Source organism: Brachyhypopomus gauderio, chromosome 18, assembly GCF_052324685.1.
Source record: "Brachyhypopomus gauderio isolate BG-103 chromosome 18, BGAUD_0.2, whole genome shotgun sequence".
Classification (NCBI taxonomy): domain Eukaryota; kingdom Metazoa; phylum Chordata; class Actinopteri; order Gymnotiformes; family Hypopomidae; genus Brachyhypopomus; species Brachyhypopomus gauderio.
This window is the reverse complement of record NC_135228.1, coordinates 9,608,597-9,623,502: the sequence shown is the minus strand read 5'-3', so window position 1 is coordinate 9,623,502 and position 14,906 is coordinate 9,608,597. Positions and strand designations below refer to the sequence as shown.

At 40.4% G+C, this 14,906-nt stretch overlaps 1 protein-coding gene across 5 annotated transcripts in view; it reads right to left on the bottom strand.

The window, feature by feature from the left end:
• Positions 1–13,620, bottom strand: part of LOC143481929 (uncharacterized) — a 30,179-nt gene extending 16,559 nt beyond the window's left edge. For all 5 annotated transcript variants that reach the window (XR_013122106.1, XR_013122107.1, XR_013122108.1 and 2 more), the window contains exons 1-4: positions 13,558–13,620; positions 13,377–13,466; positions 12,405–12,630; positions 7–290 (exon numbers count right to left, since the gene is read on the bottom strand). Coding sequence is in view for 2 of the 5 variants with exons in the window: in XM_076980117.1 (XP_076836232.1) it covers positions 7–290; positions 12,405–12,630; positions 13,377–13,445 (579 nt within the window). In the remaining 3 variants the exon portion in view is untranslated. The remainder of the gene's footprint in view (positions 1–6; positions 291–12,404; positions 12,631–13,376; positions 13,467–13,557) is intronic.
• Positions 13,621–14,906: the final 1,286 nt, after the last annotated feature.

The window sequence follows — 14,906 nt, the reverse complement described above, 5'->3', positions numbered from 1 at the left end:
ACATACCTCATCTCTCTCAATTGCAGCTGCATCATCATCTATTTGCTGATGGAGAACTTGTGTTTGCTGCTGATATTGTACATGGCCTTTGAAACTCTGTTTTTCATGAAGTCGCTCACTTGCTTGAGACAACTTATTTCTGGAAGATTCCCACTCTCTATCTATCTCTTCCTGAATCATTCGCTCTCGTTCCAAACGTTCCAGACGCCTTCTCTCCTCCTCTTGTTGTCTGCGGTATTCTTCTTGTCTTCTCTGCTGTTCAAAATATTGTGCATCCTCTTCCATTTTTCCTGTTTAACGAGATGATTGGGTACTACTGAATTAAGAACATCTTATATCAGTGACAAAGTTGAACTTTAACATTTCAAATTAACCATTTTTGTAATTGTTTTACAAAAAATGTATGTGTCTCTAATATATATACCTGTTTCTTTCTGTCCTACTCTTAATCTTGTGGATGTAATTCCTCAACCAAATCAACAATGGTCTTTGAACTACTATAGAAAGCACGGTCATACTCAGTGAATATTGAGAACTATTAAAAGCCTGCTTAATGATTCTGACCAAATATATCCTAACCAAACAACGGTTGGCATAACAAAGTCAGTGCCTCTGGAGCAGATGGGGCCAGTATTAACATGGGTTGGAATAGGGTCACTGTTTAGAAGTGTTTCATTGTTTGCTTCACAGACTGGAACTGGTGATGCTGGACACTCAAAAATCACTACCAGTGATTGAAAAAGTCTATGACCTGTTGCAGCTAGTATGGAAAACATACTCCAAAAGCAAGCATGAGCTGAGGGCACTTGGGGTGAAGTTAGGATCTACCATGTGCACACCTTCTGCAGTGAAGACTCAACAATGAATGCCTCACATTTTCCAAGCACTGTCTGTATTTCTCCAGTTGGATCACACCACAGGACAAGGCCAATATACAGCTGTGCACTATGATATAGAGCCTCCATACTCAAATAGCGGCCCGCGGGCTATCTATTTCTGGCCTATCTATTTTTGAAAAGTTTTTTTTTTTTTAGGAATCTTTGTTTTCAATCGCCGCTCTTATTTTGAAATCGCGCACCGCGATCTCAAGTCGATGCCGGGGATTGCCTTTATGGCAACAACAAACAGGTAGCAGATGCCCAAATGAAAATGTGCTGCAGCAAGACAAGACAAAAAAAGGTAGCAAATAGCATTCCCGTGGGCATAAGATTTCAGAGTATCCAGCACAAATGCTCAAGTCTTTCAAGCTGTAAAGACAGAGATGAGGCATACTGATCCAAGTCTGTGTCAGTGAACATACTCCTATCTGTGTTTTTGAACTGGTCCTGAAGCACAGCATCTGTCCCTTCCGGCCACACTTTTACTATCCTCTCAGTGGGTTTCACATGTTGGATGAGTGGTGAATAGAAAATGGGAATCTACGTCACGATGCTCTGCATGCTGGGTAGTGGCTGCCATATTTTAGGACACGGATCCAAGAATAAATGGACCGTGTCAATGGTAAACGCGATATCGCTAACCGTGACAAGTTTAACCTCCACTCAAACCATGGGTGATTATCAGTTCTAGTGGCCAGGTGGACTGCGCACACTGCACATGCATGGCTGGCATCGCAGTGTCCTGTACACACACTGGGGCTCTCCTGTTTAAAATTAAAGTAGCAGTGCGGATACGGGTGACCAAAACGGTCACTGATGTTCCAGCCTACTGGATGATGCCTGCTAATGTTGACAAGGTTCAAGCAGAGGAGGCTCACAAGATTGACTTCTCCACTGGTGCAGCTAAGAGGAAGGCACTTGACAAGTGCATCAGAAGAGAGAAAATTAAGCCGGGTATACGTACTGGTGTCGGTTCCAGAAATCTGTGTGTGCATTAACCCACACTCTCTGACTTGTCTCCCTTGCTTCAGCTTTTGCACACTCATAGCAAAGCTGTTTGTCTTTCTGGAATGGAGGACTACTACCGTCATTATGGAGACCCTGTTAAGCCAGTGGTAGTGCCGAAGTAATTGTTGCATCTTCGTGCAACAATTACATCTTCTGTGTCCTAAACTCCCATAATGCACGTGAGCCAGATTAATTTGTGCCACACATTACCAGACATTGCACTATGGGCAGGCACGATAAAGTCTAGGTAATGTTCAAGTGAGTTTTGAAACATTTTGTAAAACCTTTTCTTAACCTTAATGGGAACTAGTGCTTTTCTGAGCATGTGCTCATGAATGAACTTGAGTACGTTTAAGACTTTCAGTGGAAGTTTCAGAAGTTGAGTGTAAGTTGTTTTGTTTTTTTTAATACAAGGTCTTTCAATTTTACCATATTCCAGGATTGAAAGGTTGTGGTGAGATCTATGGGTTGCTGTAACAAGCATCTACTATGATGTTCTCCATTACCTTGAAGGAGAGGGCTCAGCATTTCCAACATCACACACATCTTCTGTTGCCACTGTGTTCCTACCACGCCTGCTGAAAGACTGGGCAACACTTCGTACACAAAAAACAGATAACCTATGTCCCGCTACGTCGTAGGTTTGACGCAGAAGTACAAGTTCGCCTTAATTTAGCTGAGAAAAAGAGGTGTAATTTGGACGTAAAATCCATCCGTCTGATTCTAATGGTGAGCCTACTGCCCTGAGTTTACCCACAATAAATGGCCTTACCCTATAAAAACACTACACTATAAAAATGGGCACATGATTAGTCAGCATGGAAAGAGGCATGGCTTACTGTTACTAAAAACACAACTCAGCGTGACATCGCCTTTATGATTGCCAGCTAATGTTAAGTGAATACTACAGCACATGAACATAATTAGGTTAGCTAGCTAACCTTAGTTAGCTAAAAAAAAAACCAACTAGTGATTACTAACAGCTAAAGCTAGTGTGTCTTCTGTGCGTTATATTTATAACTTACATTGATGTGTTTCTTCAAGTTCAAAGGTGAATTTTTGAAGGCCAATATTTCACCCTCTTTAGGGAGGAAGAGATGGCACTTCATCCTATAGGAATTTACTTTCGCTCCAGCAAACGTAAACACTTTTTTTTACCCCATTTGACAATTGCGTCATTTTTCAGAGTCAGTGTTTTTACACGTGTGCCGAAGCACGCCAGTGACACACGACACAAACAGAGAAGAGACAGAAATGGAGAGTCAGGAGCAAGCCGAAGAAAAATTAGCATTTTCAAGGTGGCGATATAAACATTATTTAAGAAAATACATGAAGTTCCTGAATGTATACCAGACTGGGTATTTGATTTATTTAATTAAGAATAGAGTTTTTAACTAAGAATAGTTTTGTTAAGTTTACATCTGTTGTGAACAAACCAGTTGTCTCAGGTTGAGATAATTTAATTTAATTTGATAGATGTAAATGCACTTTATATAGTGTAACTGTTTACTTTTGCTTTTTTTTTTTTTTTTTTACAAAGATTTGGGATTTTAAAGGATTTTATTCTGCACTGGTCTGTTGATGTGCAATAAATATCAAAAGTTAAACATCTTTCTGAGCTACTCATTTCAACTGACTGTTTAACTGTAATGCAAATAGTTACTTTCCCTGGTAACGAGTTACTTTTATTATAGAGTAATTCAGTTACTAACTCAGTTACTTTTTTGAGCAAGTGGTGAGTAACTATAACTAATTACTTTTTTTAAAGTAACGTTCCAAGCACTGTTTATAATACATTCTTTTTGTTATCATTGTCATTGTTTTTACTGTAATGCAGTGGCTCCCAAAGTAGGGGGAGCTATTGCAGGGGGGGCGCGGAGCTTGGAAGTAAAACATGTGCACATCAGGGGTGTAGTGTTTAAATTCGCCAACTACTGGCAATCGATCTCTATCGCGTCATACACTCGCCACCCCCCCAACAACTTACACTCGCCCCCCCCCGCTCAACAAAATATTGGGCGCAAAAATATTCTACTAAAGGGGGGGCACGGCAGAAAAAGTTTGGGAACCACTGCTGTAATGTAATGTAAATGTAATTAACTGACATGAGACAGTACTCTGCATTTACTCACTAATTGAGTAGCTTATAATCAAAGTACTTTTTTACTTTAACTCAAGTACATTTTTGGATGCATACTTTTACTTGAGTAAAATTTGGTTCAAGTAAAAGTACTTTTACTTGAGTTAAATTGTTTAATACTCTACCCATCTCTGCATATGTATTTGTTTTTGAAAAGTGTGAAATGTTTGAAAATATATTGAACGTGTTTTCAACATTCTGTCTTGTGATTTTTAAATGCATCACACTCTTGTAATGTAATTTACTGACATGAGACAGTACTCTGCATTTACTCACTAACTGAGTAGCTTATAATCAAAGTACTTTTTTACTTTAACTCAAGTAAATTTTTGGATGCATACTTTTACTTTTACTTGAGTAAAATTTGGTTCAAGTAAAAGTACTTTTACTTGAGTAAAATTGTTTAATACTCTACCCACCTCTGCATATGTATTTGTTTTTGAAATGTGTGAAATGTTTGAAAATATATCAAAGGTGTTTTCACCATTCTGTCTTGTGATTTTGTAAATGCATCACACTCTTGTGTACATACAGAATATTTTAAGGAGTATATTTCAAGTACATAAATAGTAAGCTACAAGTAATATGCCAAGCAAAATTAAAGTAGCCTAAACTAGTGAAATAACCATACTTAAAGTATACAATAAAAATAGACTTGAAGTATATAACTAGCACAATGGCAGTATATTGATAAGTGGTATACTTTAAGCATATGAGAGGGATATACCAAGTACATTGAAAGCATATAGATGAGTATTCTAGTTTTATACTATAAAGTGTACTTTTGAAAACTTAAAATGAACTTTAAAGTATACTTTTATAAACTAGAAATGTTTATGTTTCGTCCGAAAAAGTATTAAATTGGTATACTTTCTAGTACACAAGTATATGGTCTGTAGTATACTTGCTATACTTATACTGAAGTATACTTAATAAAATGAACTTTAAGTATACTACTTTTTGCTAAAGTTAGCAAGCTGGTAGCAATAGCTAGCTAGCTCTCCATAATTTGACAACAAGGATTAAAAGCAATGCATAATTATCAAAACAATACTGGTCTTCAAACTAAGACCAATGTCTGTATTTATACACTTGGGTCTAGTTCCAGTTTTAAATGGTGTGGCAGTTATTTTGCTCCAGAATGGAACAGTGTGGAACAGTTTATGGTGGAAGGGGGAAAACGAAATTGGTGAATGGCAATTTCTGAAAATGTTACCAGCTGTAAATGGATAATAATGTGATTTTGATAGCTTAAACCACTGTGTCAAGGTATATGTAGTATTATTAAGCAAGGTCATGTGTATGTGTGTGTATATTTTACAGGTACAGTAGTTCACTCTGCAATGAGCTTCCCATGGACTTTATGTTTCTCCCTCAGGTGGGCATGGCTCATTAGGGAATCCAACACCTGAGAGTCATTTGTCTATGTACATGTTTTGTCTATGTACCAGTTGACTTCTAGTTATTGTATCCTTTATTTGGTTTATATCACAGGTTTTGCATTAGTGCACATGATTCATTAAATCCTACAATTTCAATGTGACTGATCGCATCCTTTTTTTTTTACCATTGCTGGTCACATCTCAGCTTAATTTCTACAATGGTTTTAATATTCAAAGTGCACACAGTAGTAGAGATGAAATTTTGTACATTATATCTTTTCACAATGTTTTAGTTTTGAAGGACCTCAAGAGAAAAATAAGCAAAAAATGTATGGGAATAAATTCTAATTAACATTTTAATATTGTTAATAGCTAACAATTTAGAGAATTAATAAAAAAGCTATTTTTAAAATCCCAGTGTTACTTTAACTCCATTTTGAAAGTTAACAGAGTAACTCACCAAGTGTCTAACTGTTTAATAAACTCTGAAGAGTGTGGAGCTATATAAACCCTCGAAAAGTGTTAAAAGTAACTCTGTGGGATTTGATTCAACACTGGACTTTTTGTGGTGTATGGACAGTAAAGACACGTCTCTGCCACCATTATCTACTGCTCTTTCCCAGTGCACCCAGCATTGCAAGTAGATTTAAATAAATGTATTTTATGGTAAACCAGGCCCAGTGAGGAAGGGGACCCCAACTCCCATGCCCCCTGTCACACAGAGGCTGAGTGGGCCAGACACAAGTGCAGGAGATCCACAGGTTTGTTAATAAAATACACAAAAAGACTAAATCTCAAAATCCTAACCCAACCAAACAAGGGACAAACACAGCTAACAGGAAACAATAGTATTAAACAGTAATGGATAACCAGACATGAAAAACGTACACGACACCAGAGCTAATATGGACAACAGAAAATAGAAAACGGAGCAACTAGAAAACAGGCACTTACAAAACTCAAAAAACTACAAGGAGCACAGAAACATAGAACTTGGACAAAACCAAACACTAATCATGAACTAATTAACACTTAAAAGAAAACACTACAGCAGGGGTCGGTCAATGAGTGTCTAGTCAATGAGTGTGCCACTTTCAACAAATAAAATTGGAGCTGGGGGGGCAAGTTTTAAATTGTTCACGGGGGGATGTGGGGGGGGGTTGTGGCGAGTGTAAATTGTTAGCGGAGGGGAGGTGTAAATGGACACAAATTAAGTATTATATCGCAATCGATCGCCAAGTCAGGGTGTCCGCGGGGTTGTAAAAGTATTAAAAGGTAGTAAGTTCAGTTGGCCAAAATTAAGGCCATTAAAAAGTATTAAGCTTAAGTTCGGGAGATTTACATCTATATATATATATATATATATATATATATATATATATATATATATATATATATATATATATATATATATATATTAACTATCATATTGACTTAATAAGCAAACAGAGCACAAATCGGCTATTTCAATGGCACAGTTGGCCACCCAATATCAGAAACAGGTAGATTTGTCCCACCCAAAAATTAAACAAATTTAAACATGGGTCTGTGGGTGGAGCTGAGTGCAGAGCGTTGATGAGCGATTTCGATTTGAGGATCATGCTCTCTGTCTGAGATTTTTTATTATTAATTTTTTTTGCTGATGCTGGTCCAGCGTGTCACGTGATTATGCCTTGGCGTGCCAACGGTGGCACGCGTGCCATAGGTTGCCGACCCCTGCACTACAGCATGGAACCCCTTAGCAAAAAGAAGTGTATTCAAGTGTACTATGATACTATTAATCAAAATTTAGTTAAAAAAAAAGTATTAAATTGGTATACTTTTTAGTCCTTTTAAAGTATATGGTCTGTTGGCCTGTGTGTGTGTATATGTGTATATATATACAACAAATCAAAAGGTGACAGGATTAAAACAAGCAAGGAACAAACCAGGTAATGAGGACTAGAATAGAACAGAACAACAGAGAGGTAACTGCACAAGACACAAACAATACAACTAGAAAGATATCACTAAAGCAGATGCTACAACAAAAAACAAGATGCTACATGTATTGATGTCAACAGGGCCGGCCCTTCCATTAGGCGACATAGGCAAATGCTAGGGGCGCCGTCTGTCCAGGGGGGCGCTCGCGTGCATGCGTTTTTTTTTTTTTTTTTTTTTTTTTACAAATGAACAATTAATAAATGTGAAAACAAGCAAAGTACACAATCATAATTTCATTTTTTATAATAGTCAAATTAATAATTCTTATAATAACAAAACACGACACCTATCACCCGCGCGCCAACCCGTCCTCCCTCGCGCACTCTGCGCACCTCGTTACTGTTTCTCTCTGGGGAAAAAGACACCACAGAGTGAGTGACATCTCCTCGAAAAGACGTCAAAAAGGCAGAAGTCCTCTGGTGCCCAGGGTAGAAAAATAAGAAATGTGGAGGAGGAAAGGCGGCAAAAAACAGGTAGTATAATGGTAATATGTGGTGAATTAACACTATACCATTGGCGAAGCGTCAGGGACTTCCAACGCCTTCTCTGAAGGTTAATTGATCTTAAAAAGGATGCTTTATCTATTATATGTAATATATGTTAATAACGCTTCACCAATAATTTGTATTTTTCCTATAAATCGGCTTTCAAATCCACTTTTCGTGCTTGTGCTGGAAAAAAAAACTTAGTGCTGAAATAAAAAATCAACCAATCAGAATATTTCACACCGTTGTTTCTAGGTAGAAAGAAAGGCCCTCCCCCAGGAACTTCTGTTTATCTGTCGCATACGCTTGCCTTTTACATTGAAAGCTTTTATTATAGATTGGCAGTTTTATCAACCAATCATATTATCCAATTAGAATCGTTATGTAAAATAGTTTTTAAATATTTTTTGTGCAACACCTTTATATTTATTGCTTGTTATATGGTAATATTTAAGTCATTTGCTTTTTATTTGTTTCTTTAATAGTGACACTATCAACCCAATGATTGATGATGCAGGGGGCACCAACCAAAATCTCGCCTAGGGCACCACATTGGTCAGGGCCGGCTCTGGATGTCAAACTCGAAACGCAGAATCAAACTGAATCAATTCATTTGAATCGAGGTGTTCCGAAACACTGTTTCGACCTCGTATCAAAAGGAGAAAGTCACGTGACTGTTCTAAAAATGGGTTTCGTTATGTCACGCAGTTTCGCTACATTTAGAATCTTTTCGCGTTTTAGTCCGCACTTAAGTTCAAGCAGCTGGTCTGAGATCAGAATGTTTACTGATTACAACTGATTACTTGTAATGTTTAAAAAATTAAGGATTACACAAGTATTTCCCTACCTTGCAATGTAAAATGAATAATGCCAGCTATATCAATCCATTGACTAACAATGTGTAACGTAGGGCTACGCCCCCCTCTCCTAGCTGTCACTCCGGGTTCCCTTGTGTCTGTGTTCCTTGCCCGTTCATCGCCTCCTATTGTCTGCCACGCCCCTGTCGTCATTGTTATCACCTGTTCCTTGTTTAAGTTCTGTGTATTTATAGTCCCTGAGTCTCCTATGTCGTTGTCGGTTATTCGTGGTATGTTCCATATTGGATTGCTGTTTGCCTGTTATTCGTGTGCTCTGTGTTTCCCTGCCTTGTTCGCGTTTCCCTGTTTTCGTCATGCCTGTGTATCTTTGTTATTCGGACTGCCCTCCCGTTATGACACCTGATTGCTTTTCTGACGACGATTACGGAATGCCCTGTAATAAATCTCGCTCTTCTCAGCGTTTGTGTCCGTCCCCTCGCTCCGCATGCAGCGCATGCAGCGTTACAGAATAACCGACCAAACAAGGACACAGCGAGAGAGCAAGACTCTGGTAAGTTCAATCGCTGTAATGAGATGTTGGCTGGTTTAATACGGTTCGACTCTCCGGTATTACAGCGCGAGCAAACCAGAGACAGGAATTCCCCTTGCGCTGTGGGTACAGGGGAGTCTCATCGCTGTAAGAACAAAGCGAAATCACTTTCGGTTTCTAGCTTTAGCGACGAGCTCCCTGATAAGCGCTATGTGTCTGCCCGACTCGATAAACGCTACAGGGAGGAGCAACCTGTAGCGCGAGATTCGGGCAGGCGGAATGAATGTGCAGATGAGTGTTGGCTTGCCTCTCGGTTGGCTTTCAAGAGCCATTGTGAACTCCCGGTGCCTCCAACAAGGCGGAGTCACAACAAAGCCAGTGAGAGGCAGTTGTGTCTATATGTTCTTCCAGGCACAGACCAGACCGGGGAAGGAGGAGGACCATGCCCCCGATTCAGAGCCCCACTGCCACAACGCATGAGGTCATCGCCAGTGATCTTGCCAGCCTCTCCTCTAGAGACGCCCAAGAATTTTTTGGGGGGGGAGTAGTGGCCACTCACCCCAAGAGTGGCCGGCTCGGACCCCCGATGATGTCAGTATGGCGGTCACGCCCCCTGATGATGTCAGTATGACGGTCACGCCCCCCGATGACGTCAGCTCGGTGGTCCCACTTCCCGTGGACGTCAGCCCGGTGGTCCCGCCTCCTGTTGGCTTGGCGGCTCCGTCCCCCGATGTCGTCAGTATGGCAGCTCCGCCCCCCGAAGACGTCAGTATGGCGGCTCCGTCCCCCGAAGACGTCGGCTTGGCGGCTCCACTCCCCGAGCGCATCTCCTCACCTCAGCGACCTGTTCCCGCGACACAAAGGGGGTCGTCTCCTGTTCCTGCTGCCCGTCAGCAGGCCCCGCCTGGTCCTGCTGCCCGTCGGCAGATCCCGCCGGTTCCTGTTCCCGCTGCTCGTTGGCAGATCCCGCCGGTTCCTGTTCCCGTTGCCCGACAGCAGACCACGCCGGTTCCTGTTCCCGCTGCCCATCGGCAGACCGCGCCGGTTCCTGTTCCCGCTGCCCGTCGGCAGGCCCCGCCTGTTCCCGCTGTCCGTCGGCAGACCACGCCTGTTTCCCCTGAGACTGTGCTGCCCATGTGTGGGCCTGGACTCAATGATGGTTTTGCTCCTCCCCTTGGTAGTCCTGTTTCATTGCCCGTGTTCCCCTTGCTCCCATGTTTCGTCCCTGGTTTTGTGTTGGTCCCGGTTCATGTGTGTGTGCCTGTTCATATCCTTGTGCCCGTTCCTGTGTCTGTGTCCTGTGGTGTTATCTCTGTCCCTGTCCCCGTGTCAGTTCCCCAAGTCGTGACCCACTTTGTTCCTGTCCCAGTCTTGGTCGTTCAAGCAGTCTTTGCCTCTGTCTTTGCCTCTGCCCTGTTCCCTGGCCCCACTCCTGTGTCTACTCCCGGTCCTGTCCCGTCCAGTCCTGCTCCCGTGCCTCGCCCTGTCCCTGCCTGTAATGGCATGCCCCGGCCCAGCTCCTGGCCAGTCTCTGGTTCCCCTGTCCCTGCCGTGGCCCAGTCTCCATGCCCTGCTTTCCCCTGATCTGTTCCTCCAGTCTGTCCCGCGTCCGCTGTCCCTGTCCCTCGCCGTGTACCGTGGGTACCTGTCCTGTCCTAGTCTGATTCCTTGTCCTGTCTGCCCTTGCGTGCCCCGGAGTGGCACGCTTTGAGGAGGGGCACTGTCACGTAGGGCTACGCCCCCCTCTCCTAGCTGTCACTGCGGGTTCCCTCATGTCTGTGTTCCTTGCCCGTTCATCCCGCCCTGCTCGTTTGTCTCTATATTTCTTATTGTCTGCCACACCCCTGTCGTCATTATTATCACCTGTTCCTTGTTTAAGTTCTGTGTATTTATAGTCCCTGAGTCTCCTATGTCGTCGGTTATTCGTGATATGTTCCATATTGGATTGCTGTTTGCCTGTTATTCATGTGCTCTGTGTTTCCCTGCCTTGTTCGCGTTTCCCTGTTTTCGTCATGCCTGTGTATCTTTGTTATTCGGACTGCCCTCCCTTCATGACCCCTGATTGTTTTTCTGACGACGATTACGGAATGCCCTGTAATAAATCTCGCTCTTCTCAGCGTTTGTGTCCGTCCCCTCGCTCCGCAGCGCATGCAGCGTTACACAGTGCATCGTAATGAAAAATACATCTTAATGACATCATTAAATCAGCCCTGTTCTTTGCTAAATTATGTGTTTTCGTGACTAACATTTATTTAGGGACACAATATGCAATGGGGGAATATTTCTTGTAATTTTTCATTAAAAAAAAAACACATTACTTATGTTTCTGTTAAGAAAACGTTGTGGATTTAGGCCCTGGTTGCCAAATAAATGTCACTGTGGCGTGTGATGATTCAAATGTCTCACAAGATCGAAAAGCCCCACTAGCTACATGCAATGACCAACAACATGGCTGGAGAATCACAGGGTTTAAATAGACAAGCAAAACGAGGATAAACGAGACACAAATCAATACACAACGTGGGGGACACAAGATACAGGAACGTGAAGACAGACACAAATAGGTATTTCAAAATAAAAGCACAAAGAGAAAAACCAGGTAATAAAATCAAAACAAAAGGCGTTGCTGTGTGGAATGTAACAGCCCCTTGTCACTCCCACACACACACACACACACCCCTCGCTCATTATCCCTCTCATATTGACACTCCCTTTTCACATGACTCACATTTGTGCACATAAATGTTTGCAGCATTTAAGCCCACAGGTTCTACAACCCAGTGCTGCACATTGAACTTAAATGAGTGAAGCACTGAACGCATGCACTCTTGACTTGCAATGCCTTGACTTGCAATGACATTGCACACCTTTCTTCATATTAAGAGACTACATTCCTTTTCGTGTATCTTATTGTATCTGTCTTTACTATGGAAAGTAAACATGACACCTGACTCCGATGCTTTCTCATATATAATTCCGACAGCATTACATATATCTAAATAAATGAACATTCACTGAAAGATTTTCAAATATATAAAATAATTGTACTAAAAAGTACTGACTTTTTAAAACAAATAATTTTTAAGTTAATTTAATATCTTTGGTTTCTTTTTTGTGGTGAAGTTATAACAACTTATTTTATTAAAATGTGCTGGGATTTTTATTTTTTGCAAGTTCTTACCGTAGTTTGGACAATTTGGAACATTTCCTTCAGTGCTGCAAAATAGCTGAATATAAGCACGATCAGGGCTTTCTCTTAAAGTAAAAGTAGGGTCGCCTTTATGTGTGTTGAACTCATATGTAAATGTATTCCAGTTGTGATTCCAGTATCTGAAATAGATGTAGCAATGGATTGCCCTCTGCACTCCATACTCTTGATGGGATCTACTGCAGAGAGGTTTAAAGCTCTAAGAAGCAAAATTAAAGATTAGTTGAATCAACAGCAGTTCACAGTACAATGTAACCCTGTTTCTATACTGGTGTTTCTATACTGTTTGAATAAAGTAACAAATGTGTAATCTAGATAATCTAGATGTAGTGTAACATATTACTATATACATTGTTAATGACAGTTACTAAGTTATATGAATGTATTTTAAATGTAATATCTATAGGAGTGCTTGAAGGTTTGTGAGCACTTTAGTCAACTACATACATTTTTACATAATACTTCATAATTGTCAGAAAAGTAGATACAAGTATAAAGATAATCTAATCAAATACATGAGTTTATTTGTTTGTCAAGGAAATTATTGAACTATTATTAATATTCCATGTATGTAAATGGAAACAGTATGTGAACTTTTGCTTTCAGTATGATGTGCAGCAATAACTACAAGTAAATATTTCCAGGAATTGTTGATAAGTTCTGCACATTGGATTAGACATTAGCTTTAGAGGCTAGACACCAGAGATGAAAGATACCACAGTGACATAAAGCTACATTAAAAACATGACAAACACAACTACATTACTTTTTTAAAGAAATGAAAGTGCTTTCATTTATACTTATATCTTTATACATTTGTAACAGTTGTATTTTATACTAACTTGTGGCTTCCTATAAAAAAGGATTTTGCATTAAGTTGCAGAAATGAGCAAGAAAGTGACATTTTATGGAACATGAGGTGTTAAATATATCAAACCAGCTTACCCCTGAGGATGATGAGGAGTAGTACCACATATAGGGAGTCTCATTCCTGACTGAAACTGTATTACCCATTGCAGGATCTGGTAATGAAACCTTAAGTGCAACAAAGTACTGTCAGTGAGAAAATGTATGAAGTCCCTGGTGCTAAACATTGAGCTACAAATGGAAGAAACAAAGAGCAGACCTGGATTTACTCCTGTGCAGACTTCTCTATTGATCTGGACAACTGTAGCAGTGAATGCTTAAGTACAGAATCTAGACTGCTGGTGGTAATAATCCACTCCTCCTAGTCATGTGGAATGAGGCCAAGAAAGGTTGGGCACTCATGAGTCAGCAGAATACTTCTGCAGATTTCAATGCTGAGCCACTCTGCAATTTTGCATGTGTACTGTTAGGGCTTTAACTTCTATCAACCACTTTAGCCCAGCATGTTCGTTTGATGCAAAAGACATAGCAGGAACAACATACCAAAATTATAGCAATACCAAAAAGGCCTTTAATAAAACAGAGATATCTCTGGGGATTCCAAACTATTCTCATTTACATCAGAGAGATCCGAAGTAAACTGGTAACAAGCAGGTTTATATACTATGGCCCCACCCCTTCAGTCCTCTTGCATGGTCATACTTAGGAGTTATCAACGTACATGCATGACTTGTGCACTGTGTCCCAACCTAATAGGGTGTCCTTACAGGCAGTTGGTGCAAGTGACCTTCTGTGGAGCTTATCAGTAGGCTATAGAACATATTCTACAGACACTTCACTCCCTATAGACCAAACTGTTCTCTGATGCAACAATATGCTATATGGCCCCTTGTGAGGCCCTTCTTAAGATTATGTATAAACTTTAATAGTTTAAGGAAGCAATTATTTATCTAATTAATAATTATATATCCAATTTTAATATCCATTTCATTGATGAGCAAAATATATTTTGCTAATGTTATTGCTAAGCAAAAACTTATTTTCTCAACAGTACCTTTTTTATTCTGAATTTCCATTCAAATGAATCCTCCAGACTGGACCACAGGACCTACAGACATGAAACTTCAATAGGTAGGAGTCTCTTCCGCTACTCAGGCATACAACACCAATCCAGTTGAACTCTAGGTGGACCTACAGTGCACCCAAACACTTTCCCTCAATTATTGTCATGCAGAGAATTTTTGTTATATGTTATTCAATTAGTCATGCAGACAAAAATGTTTCCAGTGATTACTAGTCTTCCAGTATACAAAAAACTATTAATCTTGCAAAATTGTTTGTGAACTAGTCCAAGGTTTTCATAAAACTCACATATGACAGTCGAAAATGCGGTGGACTTTCTACTGCCAATACAGTACATATTTAGCTCAACTCGAGATAAGATAGCCTTTTATTATACCACAAGGGAAAACTTGCATTGTCACAGTAGCAAGGGGTTCTTGATTTGAGTGCTGCATGAGAATTAACACAGCGGGTGTTAATCAGTGGTATTATTACAAAGGTAATGTTGATTCAGTAAGCATTGCATGCACTTAACAGTGTATGACC